This window comes from Ictalurus punctatus, chromosome 22 (genome assembly GCF_001660625.3).
Source record: "Ictalurus punctatus breed USDA103 chromosome 22, Coco_2.0, whole genome shotgun sequence".
Lineage (NCBI taxonomy): Eukaryota > Metazoa > Chordata > Actinopteri > Siluriformes > Ictaluridae > Ictalurus > Ictalurus punctatus.
The window spans coordinates 688,824-702,500 of record NC_030437.2 but is presented as its reverse complement, the minus strand read 5'-3'; the positions used below and the strand labels follow the sequence as shown (position 1 = coordinate 702,500).

The 13,677-nt window shown below is 42.4% G+C and overlaps 1 protein-coding gene, 2 long non-coding RNA genes and 1 pseudogene across 5 annotated transcripts; 2 read left to right on the top strand and 2 right to left on the bottom strand.

Annotated features, from left to right (window-relative positions):
• Nucleotides 1–577: 577 nt before the first annotated feature.
• Nucleotides 578–6,926, bottom strand: LOC108255619 (uncharacterized). Of its 2 annotated transcripts, XR_001810122.3 has the most exons (6): nucleotides 5,327–6,926; nucleotides 2,056–2,969; nucleotides 1,872–1,934; nucleotides 1,513–1,666; nucleotides 1,023–1,118; nucleotides 578–891 (listed from the first exon to the last, which is right to left on the bottom strand). It is a non-coding gene; the product is annotated as an uncharacterized LOC108255619 (long non-coding RNA). The 2 variants fall into 2 exon arrangements; XR_001810121.3 differs by having other exon boundaries at nucleotides 1,872–2,969.
• Nucleotides 6,927–7,043: 117 nt separating this feature from the next.
• LOC128628960 (succinate receptor 1-like) lies at nucleotides 7,044–8,627 on the bottom strand (annotated as a pseudogene).
• Nucleotides 8,490–12,147, top strand: LOC108255562 (kelch-like protein 10). Of its 2 annotated transcripts, XM_017451600.3 has the most exons (2): nucleotides 8,490–10,036; nucleotides 10,169–12,147. In XM_017451600.3, exons 1-2 carry the CDS (start codon nucleotides 9,825–9,827, stop codon nucleotides 11,541–11,543), a joined length of 1,587 nt encoding a protein of 528 aa, XP_017307089.1. In that variant the 5' UTR covers nucleotides 8,490–9,824; the 3' UTR covers nucleotides 11,544–12,147. The 2 variants fall into 2 exon arrangements, with proteins under 2 accessions (XP_017307089.1, XP_017307088.1); XM_017451599.3 differs by having other exon boundaries at nucleotides 8,491–12,147.
• A 545-nt stretch (nucleotides 12,148–12,692) lies between these two features.
• On the top strand, nucleotides 12,693–13,470 carry LOC128628943 (uncharacterized). The gene is made up of 2 exons (XR_008393242.1): nucleotides 12,693–13,244; nucleotides 13,367–13,470. It is a non-coding gene; the product is annotated as an uncharacterized LOC128628943 (long non-coding RNA).
• The last annotated feature ends 207 nt before the right edge of the window (nucleotides 13,471–13,677 follow it).

Here is a 13,677-nt window from a genome sequence, read left to right as displayed (position 1 = left end):
TTTAACATGAAGTCCCAGTTTAACCCTGCTATATTTACACAGCTGAGAGAAACCAGCGCCTCGGAGGAGATACTGCAGATGAAGCAGCTCGTGCTCAGTGTTGATGATGCAACTTTTAAACGGTGATAAACGCACTTCCGTGTGAAATAAAAGCACCTGACTTCCACACACACACGAGCATACAGAGACATTCGTGCACACACATTCACACACACAGTCACTTCTTGCCAGCTGTCTGCAACTTTAACAATAAAAATAGTTTAGTAATATGATCACTATATTAATGGTGGATTGTGATTTCCTGTAACAAGATTAATAAAAAAAAAACAATCACAGACCCTGCTCTGTGTGTGTGAGTGTGTGTGTGTGTGTGTGTTACATCCACTGCACTGTGCAGTTCATTATTACTGTAGGTAAGTGTCTTCAAACAAGAGCTGATACAGAGAAAAGCAATTGGACCTTCAGGGACGCATTGTGTTTAGTCTTTTGGCAGACACTCCTATCGAAATGACTTTACAACACAAATACTGCCAGAGATGGAGGACTGTTTTTATACATTTTATTATTATTTCTCTGGAGTGTCTGATCATATGGTGCAAGACTGCACGACACACACGTGAACACCGCAGCTCGCCCAAAACAAGTGCTTTGTGTTTCTCTACCCCTCTCAAGTCCTGGAGAGACGAGCCTCGTGAGTCACTGCTGTTATATCGGGGCGCGGTCAAAGTCATCGTTGACCTCGACAAGTGGGATGTGACACTCTGGGACTTGGATAATGTTAGTTGATTTGTAAGTGGCAGGGTCCAGATCCTGTAGCATAAACTTCCACACTAATTGCTGAATGGTCTTAAGAGCTGATGCATCGTGCTTCTGCCTCATCAGGAGCAATGTCTGGGACAGACAAAAGCCAGAGTAACGCAAACCGTTATGACATAAAGGCCTTACAAACCAAATTCAACATTACACACTGTTCTGTGAACTTAGATATGTCATTTCAATGAATATTCAATAATTTATCTTACCTTACACTCCTCAAATTTGTCATCCACATCCTGAAGCCAAGACGTGAACTGACTCGCGTTAAACCGATCTCTCACGGAGGTTTTCCCGTCATCTCCCTGCCACGCAAGCAAACAATACACATTAGTATAAAACAAACCAAAAATCGATCACGTCATTATTTTCTTTTTGACTAGTTGCCAATACAGATGTTTTCTAGGAATCCTTTTATTCAGAAACCCAAGCCAAAATACAATTCTCGAGATTGTACGACACTGGCTAGTGTAAATGGCTCGACTGCATTTTCAACACCGGGTTATGAAAGTCTGAAGTAGCACTATGAGGCATTTCAGCCACTGAAGGTGGGAGGATTTTTCTGGGCAGTATACTGGAGTTAAATATATGCTTCCAGACTAGGCCATGTACCATCAACAGAGTCACCATAAGGACACTAGGAAAATATATATTGCAGCACAACCAATAACATGATAGTCTGATACGGGCCAGACTTACAGTTAAGTGCCTGTACATCCTGGGGCATGTTGTATACTTCTGTGTCCAACAAGACCGTGCAAGCACTGGAGGGTGTTGTCTGATTGGCTAAGGTTCTTGCAGCACGATGATGGATAAGAAGGACTTTTTGCTCTTTTTGCTCAATCAAATGCTCCTGTGAGGAGGATAAGAAAAAACATTGGAGCATGTAATGTAAATCAACAGGATACTTCCTCCTCCAACACAATTCAACTTATTTGCTAAATAGTTCTCCAGATTAGGACTACACTAAACTGTGAGGTTCTAGAACCCTGGAATTTAGCCAGGTTAGCTTTATCTACTGCACTGAGAAGGAAATGAATTTAGAAATAGTCACTCACCCTTTCAATGCTGTGCCGCAAGCGGAACTTCCTGCGCACAATCTCCTGCTGTTTGAACATCTCCTTGAATGGTTCATGTAGTGAGGGTGGTGGTGTTATGTAATAAAAATAAATAAATGCATGAATTCAGACAGTCATTTAATAAACATTGTAAATACACCATTGGAATACAGAGCTTGCTCACAGGACTAGCGCAATGAGGGACATTTGAAACTGAAGGGACGGGCAAACTATGCTCGTTTTTCTCCAGCTGTCCATCAGCTGCACCTGCATGCTCACTGGAGAGACTTGACTTGCAGTCATCTTGCGAAATCTTTCTTTGACCTGCTGACAATCTCTGACCGCACTGGCTGTACATGGAAGTGTTTTGGGACGGGTTTCCTTTTGTGCAGGGGAGGCTTTGGATTTGGACCTGTCCGACTCTGACTCAACAGCCCTTGCTTTACTGAGTTTGCTGTCCCTACTCTGCTGTGACCTCTCTTTATCCCTGTCCTTTTCCTTGTCCTTTTCGCTCTCGGTCCCGGTCCCGAAGCCTTTCCAAATCTCGATCCGTCTCCCGTCTGTCCCGGTCTTCCTCGGGGGTTTTCACGACCTCTTCTTTTAATTTTGAAGTTACAGTTTTATTGCTCTCGGGTATGTACCCCTTCTTCTCTTCCAAAAGAAACGTGAGATTAGAACTCGAGGAGGGGAGAGTGGCTTCTTTTGATTTTTCTTTTTTCTTCTTGTCAGAGTCTTTGTCTTTTTCTCGTTCCTTTTCTTTAATTCGGTCAATTTTACTATGATCACTGTTCTTCTCAGGCTTTTTTAATTTGCAGGATGACGTCGTCTGATCACTCTTGTTGGACTGTTTGGGTGTGTAATGGTTTTGCTCCTTTTCCTCCTTCTCTTTCTGACACGCTTCTCGTCTCAGGATGTGTCTGTCATTTAGGGCCTTGCTCAGGTCTTCCTCCTCTTCCTCGTCCTTGAACTCATACTCATCCACACCAGACACTGAAGATGTGGCCTTTGCTGTGGTCGATTTGCCATCAGAGTCCTTCTCGGTGTCTGAGTATTTCTCATCTACACTGGAGGGGTTGACTGACGGAGGGTCCTCAGAGTCTGTAACGTACAGTACAAACATAATCAATAAACAAATATTCAACTTCTAAGATAAAAAAGTGCCATTATGTATTTCATTAAGTATTATGTATAAGCATGCAATAGCAAAAGCCACAGATAACGAACTGACCAAAACTCAGCAAGACATGCTATGTGGCCAAAAGTTTGTGGACACCTGACATTCGTATGTGCTTTGTGAACATTCCATTCCAGATTTAGCCCCAACACCCTTTGTTGTTATAATAACCTCCACTCTAATGGGGAGGCTGTCCACTAGTTTTTTGAGTGTGGCATAATATATATGTATATATATTAGGGATGCACCAAATGAAAAACTTGGCCGAAAGCCAAATACCGAACACGTTTTTTCCTTTTATTTTGCCATTTTTTCGCCAGTGCATAAATTAAATAGTCAAAGTGTGCTTTTTACTATTTTTTCTTGCTTTTCAAAGAAAAAAAATCAATTACAAAAATTACAATTTCCAAATATTTATTTAACACTGAACATTTTTTTCCATTCCAGCAGGCACAGGCTACCAAGAAGGCACAATATATCTTTAAATAAATAAATGAGTAAAACAAATATTTTGATGTGGTCATCTTTGACCCCCTTGAATAGCCGTTGTTAGGCCTATAACTGACTGCTGAAAGAATGGAACACTCTGAAGCCTACACAAGGGCGTAACCATGGTATGGACATTGGCGGGGTCCAAGCCCCGCCCCAACATGCAAAGTTTGATTCAGAAAATTTGCATATTTAGAAGATAGTTTTAGGATTACAGTTACCGTTTGAATTCAGGTGATTTCTGAGTGACAGAAGCTCCCACAGCATGGGGAAATTGTGGGGTGCTGTGGACGTCCTGTCTCCATTTCTTACAGACTGAGCTGCTAAAATATATCAACGAACTTGCATTGAGTATGGGCGCAACCAAGTGTACAATTGGAGGGATGCACACACCTATTTTCCTTAACAAACGGAAATATATTAAAAAGGAATAGACATAAATAAATAAAATAGATGAAGAAAAGACAGATCCGGTGGCAGGGTTCATTAAAGGGGGACATATAGAAAATATTTTCTACTGTATATTGGGGGGACAGATTGGTATTTCCTCAACATGGTGGGACACGCCCCCCACCTCCAAAGAGTGTGTGGTTACGCCCATGATCCTACAACTAAAACGTGCATTAAAAAGAGCATTGTAGAGTGCAGAAAATGGTTCTATTGGGTTCTATACGGCTGATTATATTGGGGATATATACCGCTCGCGTCCCTGTAAACCTCGCAGAGTATTGTAGTAGATATAGGATTTGTCTACCTGCCCTTAAATAAATGTCTTTACCTGCTTCCGTAGTCTACTCCCTTATGTCTCGCGACGTGACAGAAACAAAACAAACGCACGTGTGTCAAGAGTAAACATCCGAAGAGCACGTAGCTTGTCGTGAGGTCGTGACGTCCGCGCATCTCATTCTGGTTGCTAGGCTACTTGGTCGCGTCATCAAACACGTCATTGTTCGGTCAAATTTATTCGGCCGAACACCGAAAGTGCATTTTTAAAAAATTTTTTTTATTTTTTGCTATTTTTGGCCGAATAATTTCGGTTGCTGAACATTCGGTGCATCCCTAATATATATATAACCAAACAAAATATTGACAGGGGTGGACCTTTAACCCCAGACTCGTTTTTTACCCTCTTCTTATCAGGACCATCTTTATCTGCATGAAGACATGATCACCAAAAAGCAGTTTGTATTCCAGGCATCATGAATTCCATGTGATAGCTTAAATGCCTCATTTTTAAAAAAATTTTATTTAAAAAAAAATAAAAATACGTAGCAGGGCATACAGCAAAACAAACGGGATAAGAATATTGTTGTTAGCTAGTCTAAGGGTTATTTAGTCTCCTTTTCTCCTTACATACTGCAAAAGGGATTCACTTCCTATTAGGATAACAAGCATATGTTCTTGTACACATACATCTTCCCTTGATGGAATAAAGTAAAACCCCACAGATTAACAACCACATCCACAACCTTCGACATAATGAGCTGAAAGAAAGATTGTTTTCTTCTCGACTCCTTTCAGTACAAAGAAGTAGAAACACTACAATCCCATATTCTTACAGGAAATACAATTCTCAGTCAAAACAGCTATTTCCAGTCGCTCTCTCAGTCAACACATATGAACAACATTTCCTTGTCTTCCACATTCAAAGACATTGGTTCAACTGTTCTATAACTCCAGGGGGAAAGGCACAGGTACAGTCTGCATGTTTAACCGTTTCCAGAACTAACCACAAGAGGCAGTGTAGAGGCGCATGAAAGCTGCTGTAATTTTCTACCAGAAGGAAACTGACCTGTGTGAGTCCTGTTCCTCGGTACAGGGCGGACTGACACTGAAGGACAGCTCGCGTTTCATGGAACACTTCGGCTTCTCCATAATCTCACTCCGATCCAGCTTCGGCGTTTTGGTAAATGGGGAGATTTTATCTTTACTCTGGAGAGAAGAAAAAAACAACAACAACGCCACAGTGATTCCATTCTGAATTCGACACAGTCACGTGGAACACCACAAAGACATCTAAGTTCGAGCACGTCACACATATTCCTTTTGGCTCTAATACAGGGTTCTCCAACCTTTTTTCATTTCAGAGCTTTTTTTGTTTTTAATGAAAGTGTCTGAGAGCTACCCATGTCCTACACTACTCACAATCTTTCCCATAATGCATCATAACTCTCAAATGAACAAACTGATCTACACCTGAAGGAGTCGGAGAAGAAAACAGAATCAGAGAATACAGTTCTTTATGGAGAACAGCACACTTTGTTATAGTTGTCTACACAGAACCAGACGGCTGTTTACGTATATACATTAATGAAAGTCCAAACTAAATTAAACTGTAATATAAACAGCAGTAGCATTTCAAAGGTTGTCCTGTAGTCTGAGCTAAAATGTATACCACATGAATGAGAGTGCATGGTACATGAGAAAGTGCATGATGGGTCACAAGTCTGACATGAAGTGCATTCACACTTATTTACAGTTAATGAGCTGACTGACACGGCATTGATTCCACAAGAGAGGTAGGTGCTGGTGTGTATGCACTTAGGTTCACTCTTATGCAATCATTTAAATGTTCATCTGTCAGTCTTGTTCTGAATTTAGATTCGATCACGTTCATATCAGAAAACGCTGCTTCACAAAGGTCTGTAGATCCAAATAAAACACATGCTTTGAGGGCAGCTTGGTGAATGTTCTAGTAGTTTTCTGGGTCTACAAGACTCCAGAAATGTTGTGAATGTTGCTGAGATTTCAGCTGGATATGATTTTGGAGATTAATAACCTCCATCTCCATCTCTACAGCATTGACATTGAACAGTTCAGCCATCTGCTTTGAAATGTGATCAGTGTCTATCTCCATGAAACGGTTGCCAATAAATGCCGCACATGGCTCGATGTGGTGCAGGTATACCGTACATAATCCCCTACGTTTGAGATTTTTGGGCCATCCTGTATTCATGAAAAAGCAAAATGCCTTACACAAGTCATATGATAAGAAAACATACGGGGAGGATGTATAGATTTAGTGAAACATACATGTTTTGTCCCTCAAAACATATTTTCAAAACTTCTTAATGTTTGTCCTTCCAGTTTTTTATTAATTAGTGGTGATTATTATTATTTTTATTGCTTTCTTGTGCAGGATTCCACTGGGAATCCTATAAATATAAACTATTGAAAACACTGTCATATTGACGAATCCATATTTTTATTAATAGTTTAGTAGTAACAACGCATGTTCTAGTGGAATAATAATACTTTACTGCTGAGACAATAGCTCCACCTACAGGCAGATGTCTGCAAATAACTCTATAGTACATATTTATTTTAATTTTGGCTTTTTATAACATTTAAATTGACCAAGTAATATGAATTGTTTTATCTAAGTTACAGAATATAATGTAGTGAATATAATCACAAGACCGAAAACATGGAACAATGTAACTTCCATGAACTTCACTGATAAATGTACCGATATCACACACCGATAAAGAACTCTTTTTCTTACTTACTGAATGGTTTAATGAGTATTAAAATGCTATGGTCTTGACAGTAATCAGATCTCAGTGCAACTGCCAGTGTTAGACAGTGCTTGCTACCATCATCAAAACAAATGAAGTAAATCTCTTTGGAAGAATAGTGCTTCAGTACAGTTCTAGAGACATTGTAAAATCTACACTAAGGTGTACTGAATTTTTTTTGGCAATGTTCTACTAAGACACTTTATATTGGCTTTTGCTTTAATTTGTCACCCAACTGTGAATAAATATTCACAACAGTCAGATTTCAAAGCAAGGCAATTGTTATCAGTGCTGTCTTTGCTTGATAGGTCAGACTTGCTTATAGTGCAGCCATTAGCATCCTTTGAAGCTGCCTCCACTTGTCTTGCAGTGCTTCTTTAAAGCGGTCTGTCATGAGGAAGTGAAACACTGGGTTGACGGCACTGTGAGCATATGCGATTGGCCGTGTCACTGCGAAAACCGAATTGACGTAGTCTACGATGCACGGTGACGAATTTAATTCAGGAAGACGAGAGGCAATGCGCACAATCCTCATTATATGGGTGGGTGTGTAGAGCACCAGAAACATGATTGCCACAGCCCTCACGATTCTTACAGGCCTTTGGAAGGATGTCGTATGCATTTCCTCTCTTTTCATGAGAACAGAAACCATCCTTTGTGATGATAGAAACAAACCCACCAGGGACATCACATATCCAGTTATGGTGAGCACTATGCTGTAAATCAGAATAACTCAGGCCACTCCGAGGCTTGCAAAATCACGACACACTGTCCAGCCATCGTCCTGCAAGTCCTGGATAATGAAGACGATGAGGGGAGCGATTTGAGCATTCACCCAGATCCAGATCAATTCAATTTTATTTGTATAGCGCTTTTTACAATAGACATTGTCTCAAAGCAGCTTTACAGAAATATCAACACGGTATACAGATATTAAAGGTGTGAATTTATCCCAACTGAGCAAGACACTGCGTCAGTAGTGTCACATGTGCTTCCACATTTCACATTTCTGAACCTCCCTTAGATGCTTTATTTTAATTTGCAATTTTGTTCTCAAAATAATAAAGAATTAGAGTTCATATGAAGCAGATTATTTAGATACTCTCAGGTGTGGTGCTTTAATTCTGTTTAAGCTTTCAACCCATGTTTTGATTTAGAAATTGTTTTAACTTAGCAAAACTGCACAATTTAGAATGAATTGTATTTGACAGTGTTGAAAGAGTTGCTGTGAATTTATTCAGATTAAACATGTGCCCTTGTCTAAATGTCCTACATAAACATTGTCGCGACGGACCGACAGCCGGCGCACATAATCAGAAAGTCGCTCCTTCCCCGACTGCCGCACCGGCACGAAGCGGACAGCCTCGTACCAAACACACCGTCAGCCGGAAGGACCGTCACGGTGGGGCGGGACTGTTGACGCTATACCGGCCGGCGATTGGGGAGTCCGCCGGTAAAATTCCACCACTCAGGCGACGGCGGAGGAGGATAAAAGGACGCGCTTCCGGCCGTACGAGAGAAGAGGAAACGACAGCGAAGAGACAGACTCCGTGTGTGCGCGCGCTTCAGCGGCATTTCGGCACGCTAACATTGAGCCCGACGGTATACTCACTCCAATCGCTAATCTCTCTCTCTCTCTCTCTCTCTCTCTCTCTCTCTCTTTCACTCTCTCAGGTGCGAGCGCGGACGAGATCGCACACAACGGTGGATGACGGCACGGGAAACCCACGCCCACGTCTCGGGAATCCCGCCACGCCCTCGAGAAGGTCACAACGACAGCCACACCCCCACGAAACCCCACGCACTCACACACCCTCACCTCCTCACGACAGACAACTCACACTTGGACGAATAAAACAGCCATTTTAACTGTAACCTGTCTCTTGTGGGTCTGTGCTCCGCCCTTCCCCCGAGCTAACTCCCTACAACATATACAGTGGGATTGAAAAGTCTGACCATTTTTTTCCTGAGGTCTTTTTTTTTTTTAAATTTGAAATCAACAGGAGGTCAGGAAAATTCACAATGAGTCACAACAAGTGATTGGGTTGAATAGGTTGTACAGTATTGTCCCATTAGCTCAGGTATTCCAGGTATGTAGCGTTTGTTATACTGTTCATTATACTAGCAGGTGGGGACTTGGTTTAGCCGAAGTCTGCAGAGGGACTGTGGTGGAATGGGCAATTAACGTGGCACACCTGTTGCTTATTTTTGTTTTCTTATATGAACAACTCAAGTAAAGAACATTATCAGCATTTCACTTAAAATGTCATGGTGTCAAAACTTATAGCAGCGGTCAATTTATTTCTGGTGTAAAACGGCTAAATGTTTAAAAGGTTACTGAAAGTGGACAAGTTTAATTACTTTCCTCAACAAATTATTTTAGTTAGTTATTATTAACTATTTCATCATCAATATTTAAATCATTTTAATGTAGAATTAATTCCATTTGGGAAATTGACCCTGGGAGATGGGTTTTTTCCAGGAAAATAAACGGTTCATTATGCCGGACATTATTTTGGACATGTGCAGGATTTAAAGCTGTTTTTAAAGCATTTCACAGAGACTGATCCTGAACTGCAGGTTTCTGTCAGGTTCGCTGCATGCTGTATGTATCCATGGTTACAGAATTAGAATTGGAACCTTGGAATCATGAGCTGTTATTATTCTGAAATCTAGAATCGGAACATTCCCGAGTATAAAAGCTGATCTGCATCAACACAATCCACATTCAGATGAAAGCTGTACATTCAGTAGCTCTGACCTGCACAGAACATGAGTAAACAGGAAGTAGAGAAGGGAATGGAGAAGAAGGTGGACGCGATGTCCTGTAACATCAATGAGCTGCGGTTAGAGAAGCAGCTCTGTGACGGAGTCATCATGGTGGACGACGGCGAGTTCCACGTGCACAAGATCATCCTGTGTGGCTGCAGCCCGTACTTCAGGGTTCTCTTCACCAACGGCTGTCACCCTCCTGATAAGCTCAGGTACAGCATCCCTAACGTTTCCGCCGAGATAATGGAGCTGATCGTGGAGTACGCGTATATAAGACGTGTCAACATCACGGAGAAAAACATGTACAAGTTGCTGATTGCTGCTAATTATCTGTTGGTGAACAGTCTGGTGAGCGACTGCTGCAGGTTCCTGAAGGCTCAGCTGTGTCCAGAGAACTGCGTTAACATCTGGCGTTTTGCTCACTCCCACTTCTGCGAGAAGTTGAAGCAGCAGGCCTTCCGGTTTATCTTGCACAACTTTGAGGAGATGGTGCGCCTCTCCAAGGAGTTCCTGGAGCTGACGGTCGAGCAGCTGAGCGAGATCATCGAGAAGGACAAACTGAATGTGAAACAGGAGAGCGTGGTGTTCGAGGCCGTCTTACAGTGGATCAAACATGAGCCATGGAAACGGAAAGCGCACATAGGAGTGTTACTGCCTAAGGTGCGTCTGGGGCTACTGACGCACGATTACCTTATGAACAATGTGAGCAACAACATTTTTGTGATGGACGACGTGACACGTAGGCCGATCGTCACCAGCGTTCTGACGGGCATCGATGACCTCAACCCAAGCCTTTCTCTCAGTTCTGATCTCACGAGACTCCGCCTGCCCAGCGCCGTTCTGTTGGCCATCGGTGGTTTCAGCAACAAGAAAACCACTAATGCCATAGAAGCGTACGATACGCGAGCGGCACGCTGGAACAACGTCACAAACATCGATGAGAGTCCACGTGGCCGTACCAGGACGGTGTATCTGAACGGCTTCGTGTACTGCATTGGAGGATTCGGCTGGAAGAATTTCTTAAGCAGCATGAGAAGGTTTGACCCCATCACCAGAACCTGGGCTGAGGTGAGCCGCCTGCAATCTTCCCGGTGTGACATGGGCGTGTGTGTGCTGGATGGCCATATCTATGTGATGGGAGGATTTGATGGCGACGATCATCTGAATACGGTCGAGCGATATGAACCTGAGAATGGTCGGTGGAGCAAGATCGCGCCGATGCACGAACAAAAAAGGGACTGTAGCGCTACAGTACTGAACGGCAAAATGTACGTATGCGGAGGGTTTGACGGGCGCTGGCATTTGGACACGGGGGAGTGTTATAGTCCTCAGACGGGAGTGTGGACCCTCATTGCCCCCATGATCATCGGAAGGAGTAGACTGGGCGTGGTCGCGTACGGAGGACAGGTTTACGCTGTCGGGGGATATGATGGTGTTAATCACCTAAGCGATGTAGAGGTGTATAATCCTCAGACCGACATGTGGACACAAGGTCCAGCCATGAACAACAAGCGCAGCAACTTCGGCATTGAGGTGCTGGATGATCTCCTGTTCGTTGCTGGAGGAGAAAACGGCACTGCCTCCATGGGTGAAGTGGAGTGTTACGATGAGCAGACTTCTGAATGGCATGCAGTCACAAACATGGAATTTTCCCGCAGTGATCTGAGCTGCTGTGTGCTGTCTGGTTTACCCAACATGGCCGAGTACGCAGCGCCCTGAGACGATCCCTACGGAGTCCCTCAGAGCTCACCGAGCACCAGGGGCAACCTCACACCTCCTGCCAACGTCTGAGACGTACAAATAAACCTCTCCCTTCATCAGCATCCTTTTGTTCTCGAGAATCAAATTAAACATTCTGAACCAGTCAAACTACTGAATTTGCCTTTTATTTACTCTCTTATGCTGCAACTGAAACTTGTAAACCACAACGTTCCTCATGGAGACGTGCGATGGAACAGTTAACGTGCACCATCCTGAGATCTCTCTCTCTCTCTCTCACACACACACACCACAATGACACGGCAGCGCTCACGTGGTCAACGCTAAACAGAATTCACTTCACGTTATTTTCTACATGATGAAACTGGACTTTGTTGAGTCTACATCACAGAAATAATTCATGTAGATCTTAATACGTTTATCAAACTCAAATATGACCTTGCTCCGAGTATCCACCGTTATTTCTGAGCCGAACAATCACACAACCACGCCACTAACAAAGATGCAGTTTAAGGGTTGTAAAATATATTTTAATATATGCCTCAATATTATATAAAATACAGCTTTAGGTTTTCTTCTGGAAAATATAGATTTCTTCATCACGACCTTCCCATTATTAATCTTAACCCCTGAGAAGTGTTTAAATCCTCACTGACTGCTGAACTCGAGTACGACCCCACAGTGCACACTCGACTGCAAAGACACGACGTACAACAATGTTCATTATTCAAATACATCACATAGAATTCAGAAATAAAAGCAGACAAGAACATTGTACCAGATGAAGAATCAATTCATTCAGACTTCAAATCGAGAAAATGAACGATATTTAAAAAAATACATGGATATAACTGAAACAGACCAAGCAGATTTTCCTGAAATACATTATTGATTAATGAGGAACTCGAGAACTATCAGACAGTGGACAAGTAACTAGCTCTAATGCCACATATTTCATCTACTGTTCCCTCGAGCAGTGACGTCATGCTAATGGAAACTATTCTCAGAACAAAGAGTGAAGAAAAATAGGAATAAATAACTGAATTTACAAACAAACTCAAAGTCATAATATTAGTTATGTTAGCTCGCTTACTAGTAAACATGGCTAATTTTAGTATTTACACACAGAGGTTAATATCACGCTAGCTCTCTTCAGCTAATTTTAGTATTTACACACAGCATTAGCGTAACGCTAGCTCTCTTCAGCTAATTTTAGTATTCACACACAGTGTTAGCGTAACGCTAGCTCTCTTCAGCTAATTTTAGTATTTACACACAGTGTTAGCGTAACGCTAGCTCTCTTCAGCTAATTTTAATATTCACACAGTGTTAGCGTAACGCTAGCTCTCTTCAGCTAATTTTAATATTCACACAGCATTAGCGTAACGCTAGCTCTCTTCAGCTAATTTTAGATTTACACACAGCGTTAGCGTAACGCTAGCTCTCTTCAGCTAATTTTAGTATTCACACAGCGTTAGCGTTACAGAACTTCACTTGATAACAAACAGGGAATCTATGAAGGTGAAGGTAAAGAATTTGGGGTCTTCTCTACTGCTCTCAGTGGACAGTGTTTCCATTCTGCTGGAGGAGAGGGAGTCCGTTGTTCTCAGCATTCTCCCGGAGCTGCTGATTTTCTCTCCTCAGACGCACATGCATCACCAACAGGAACTCTGTAAAACACACACAGAGAGAAACGACCCTGTGAGTCCCATTCCAGCGTCACACATTATGTACAGCATGTGGTGATGAAGCACGGCTCTGATACCAACTTTAACATGCAGCAGAACCTCTCTCAGATATTCTCTCTTCACTTCTACACCCAGGTGCAGCCTACAGCCTTCTGTTCTTTCCACATCAAACCTCTACATCATCCATTATTCCAGGATTGACCATCAACACATCTGACTCAGTGTAGTGTGCACACTGGTCCTGTGTGTGTATGTCTGTGTGGACACTGGTCGTGTGTGTGTGTGAGTGTAACAAGTTAGATAGTTACATGAAAAAAAAGAGAGTGAAAAGAGTATGTTTTTTTCGCTGTCATTCCATTTTTATGTGTTAGTGCATCGATGATCCAAGCGAGTATAACGCTGATCAGTCATCCATTAGGATGGTCTGATCTCCGCACTCTGGGATC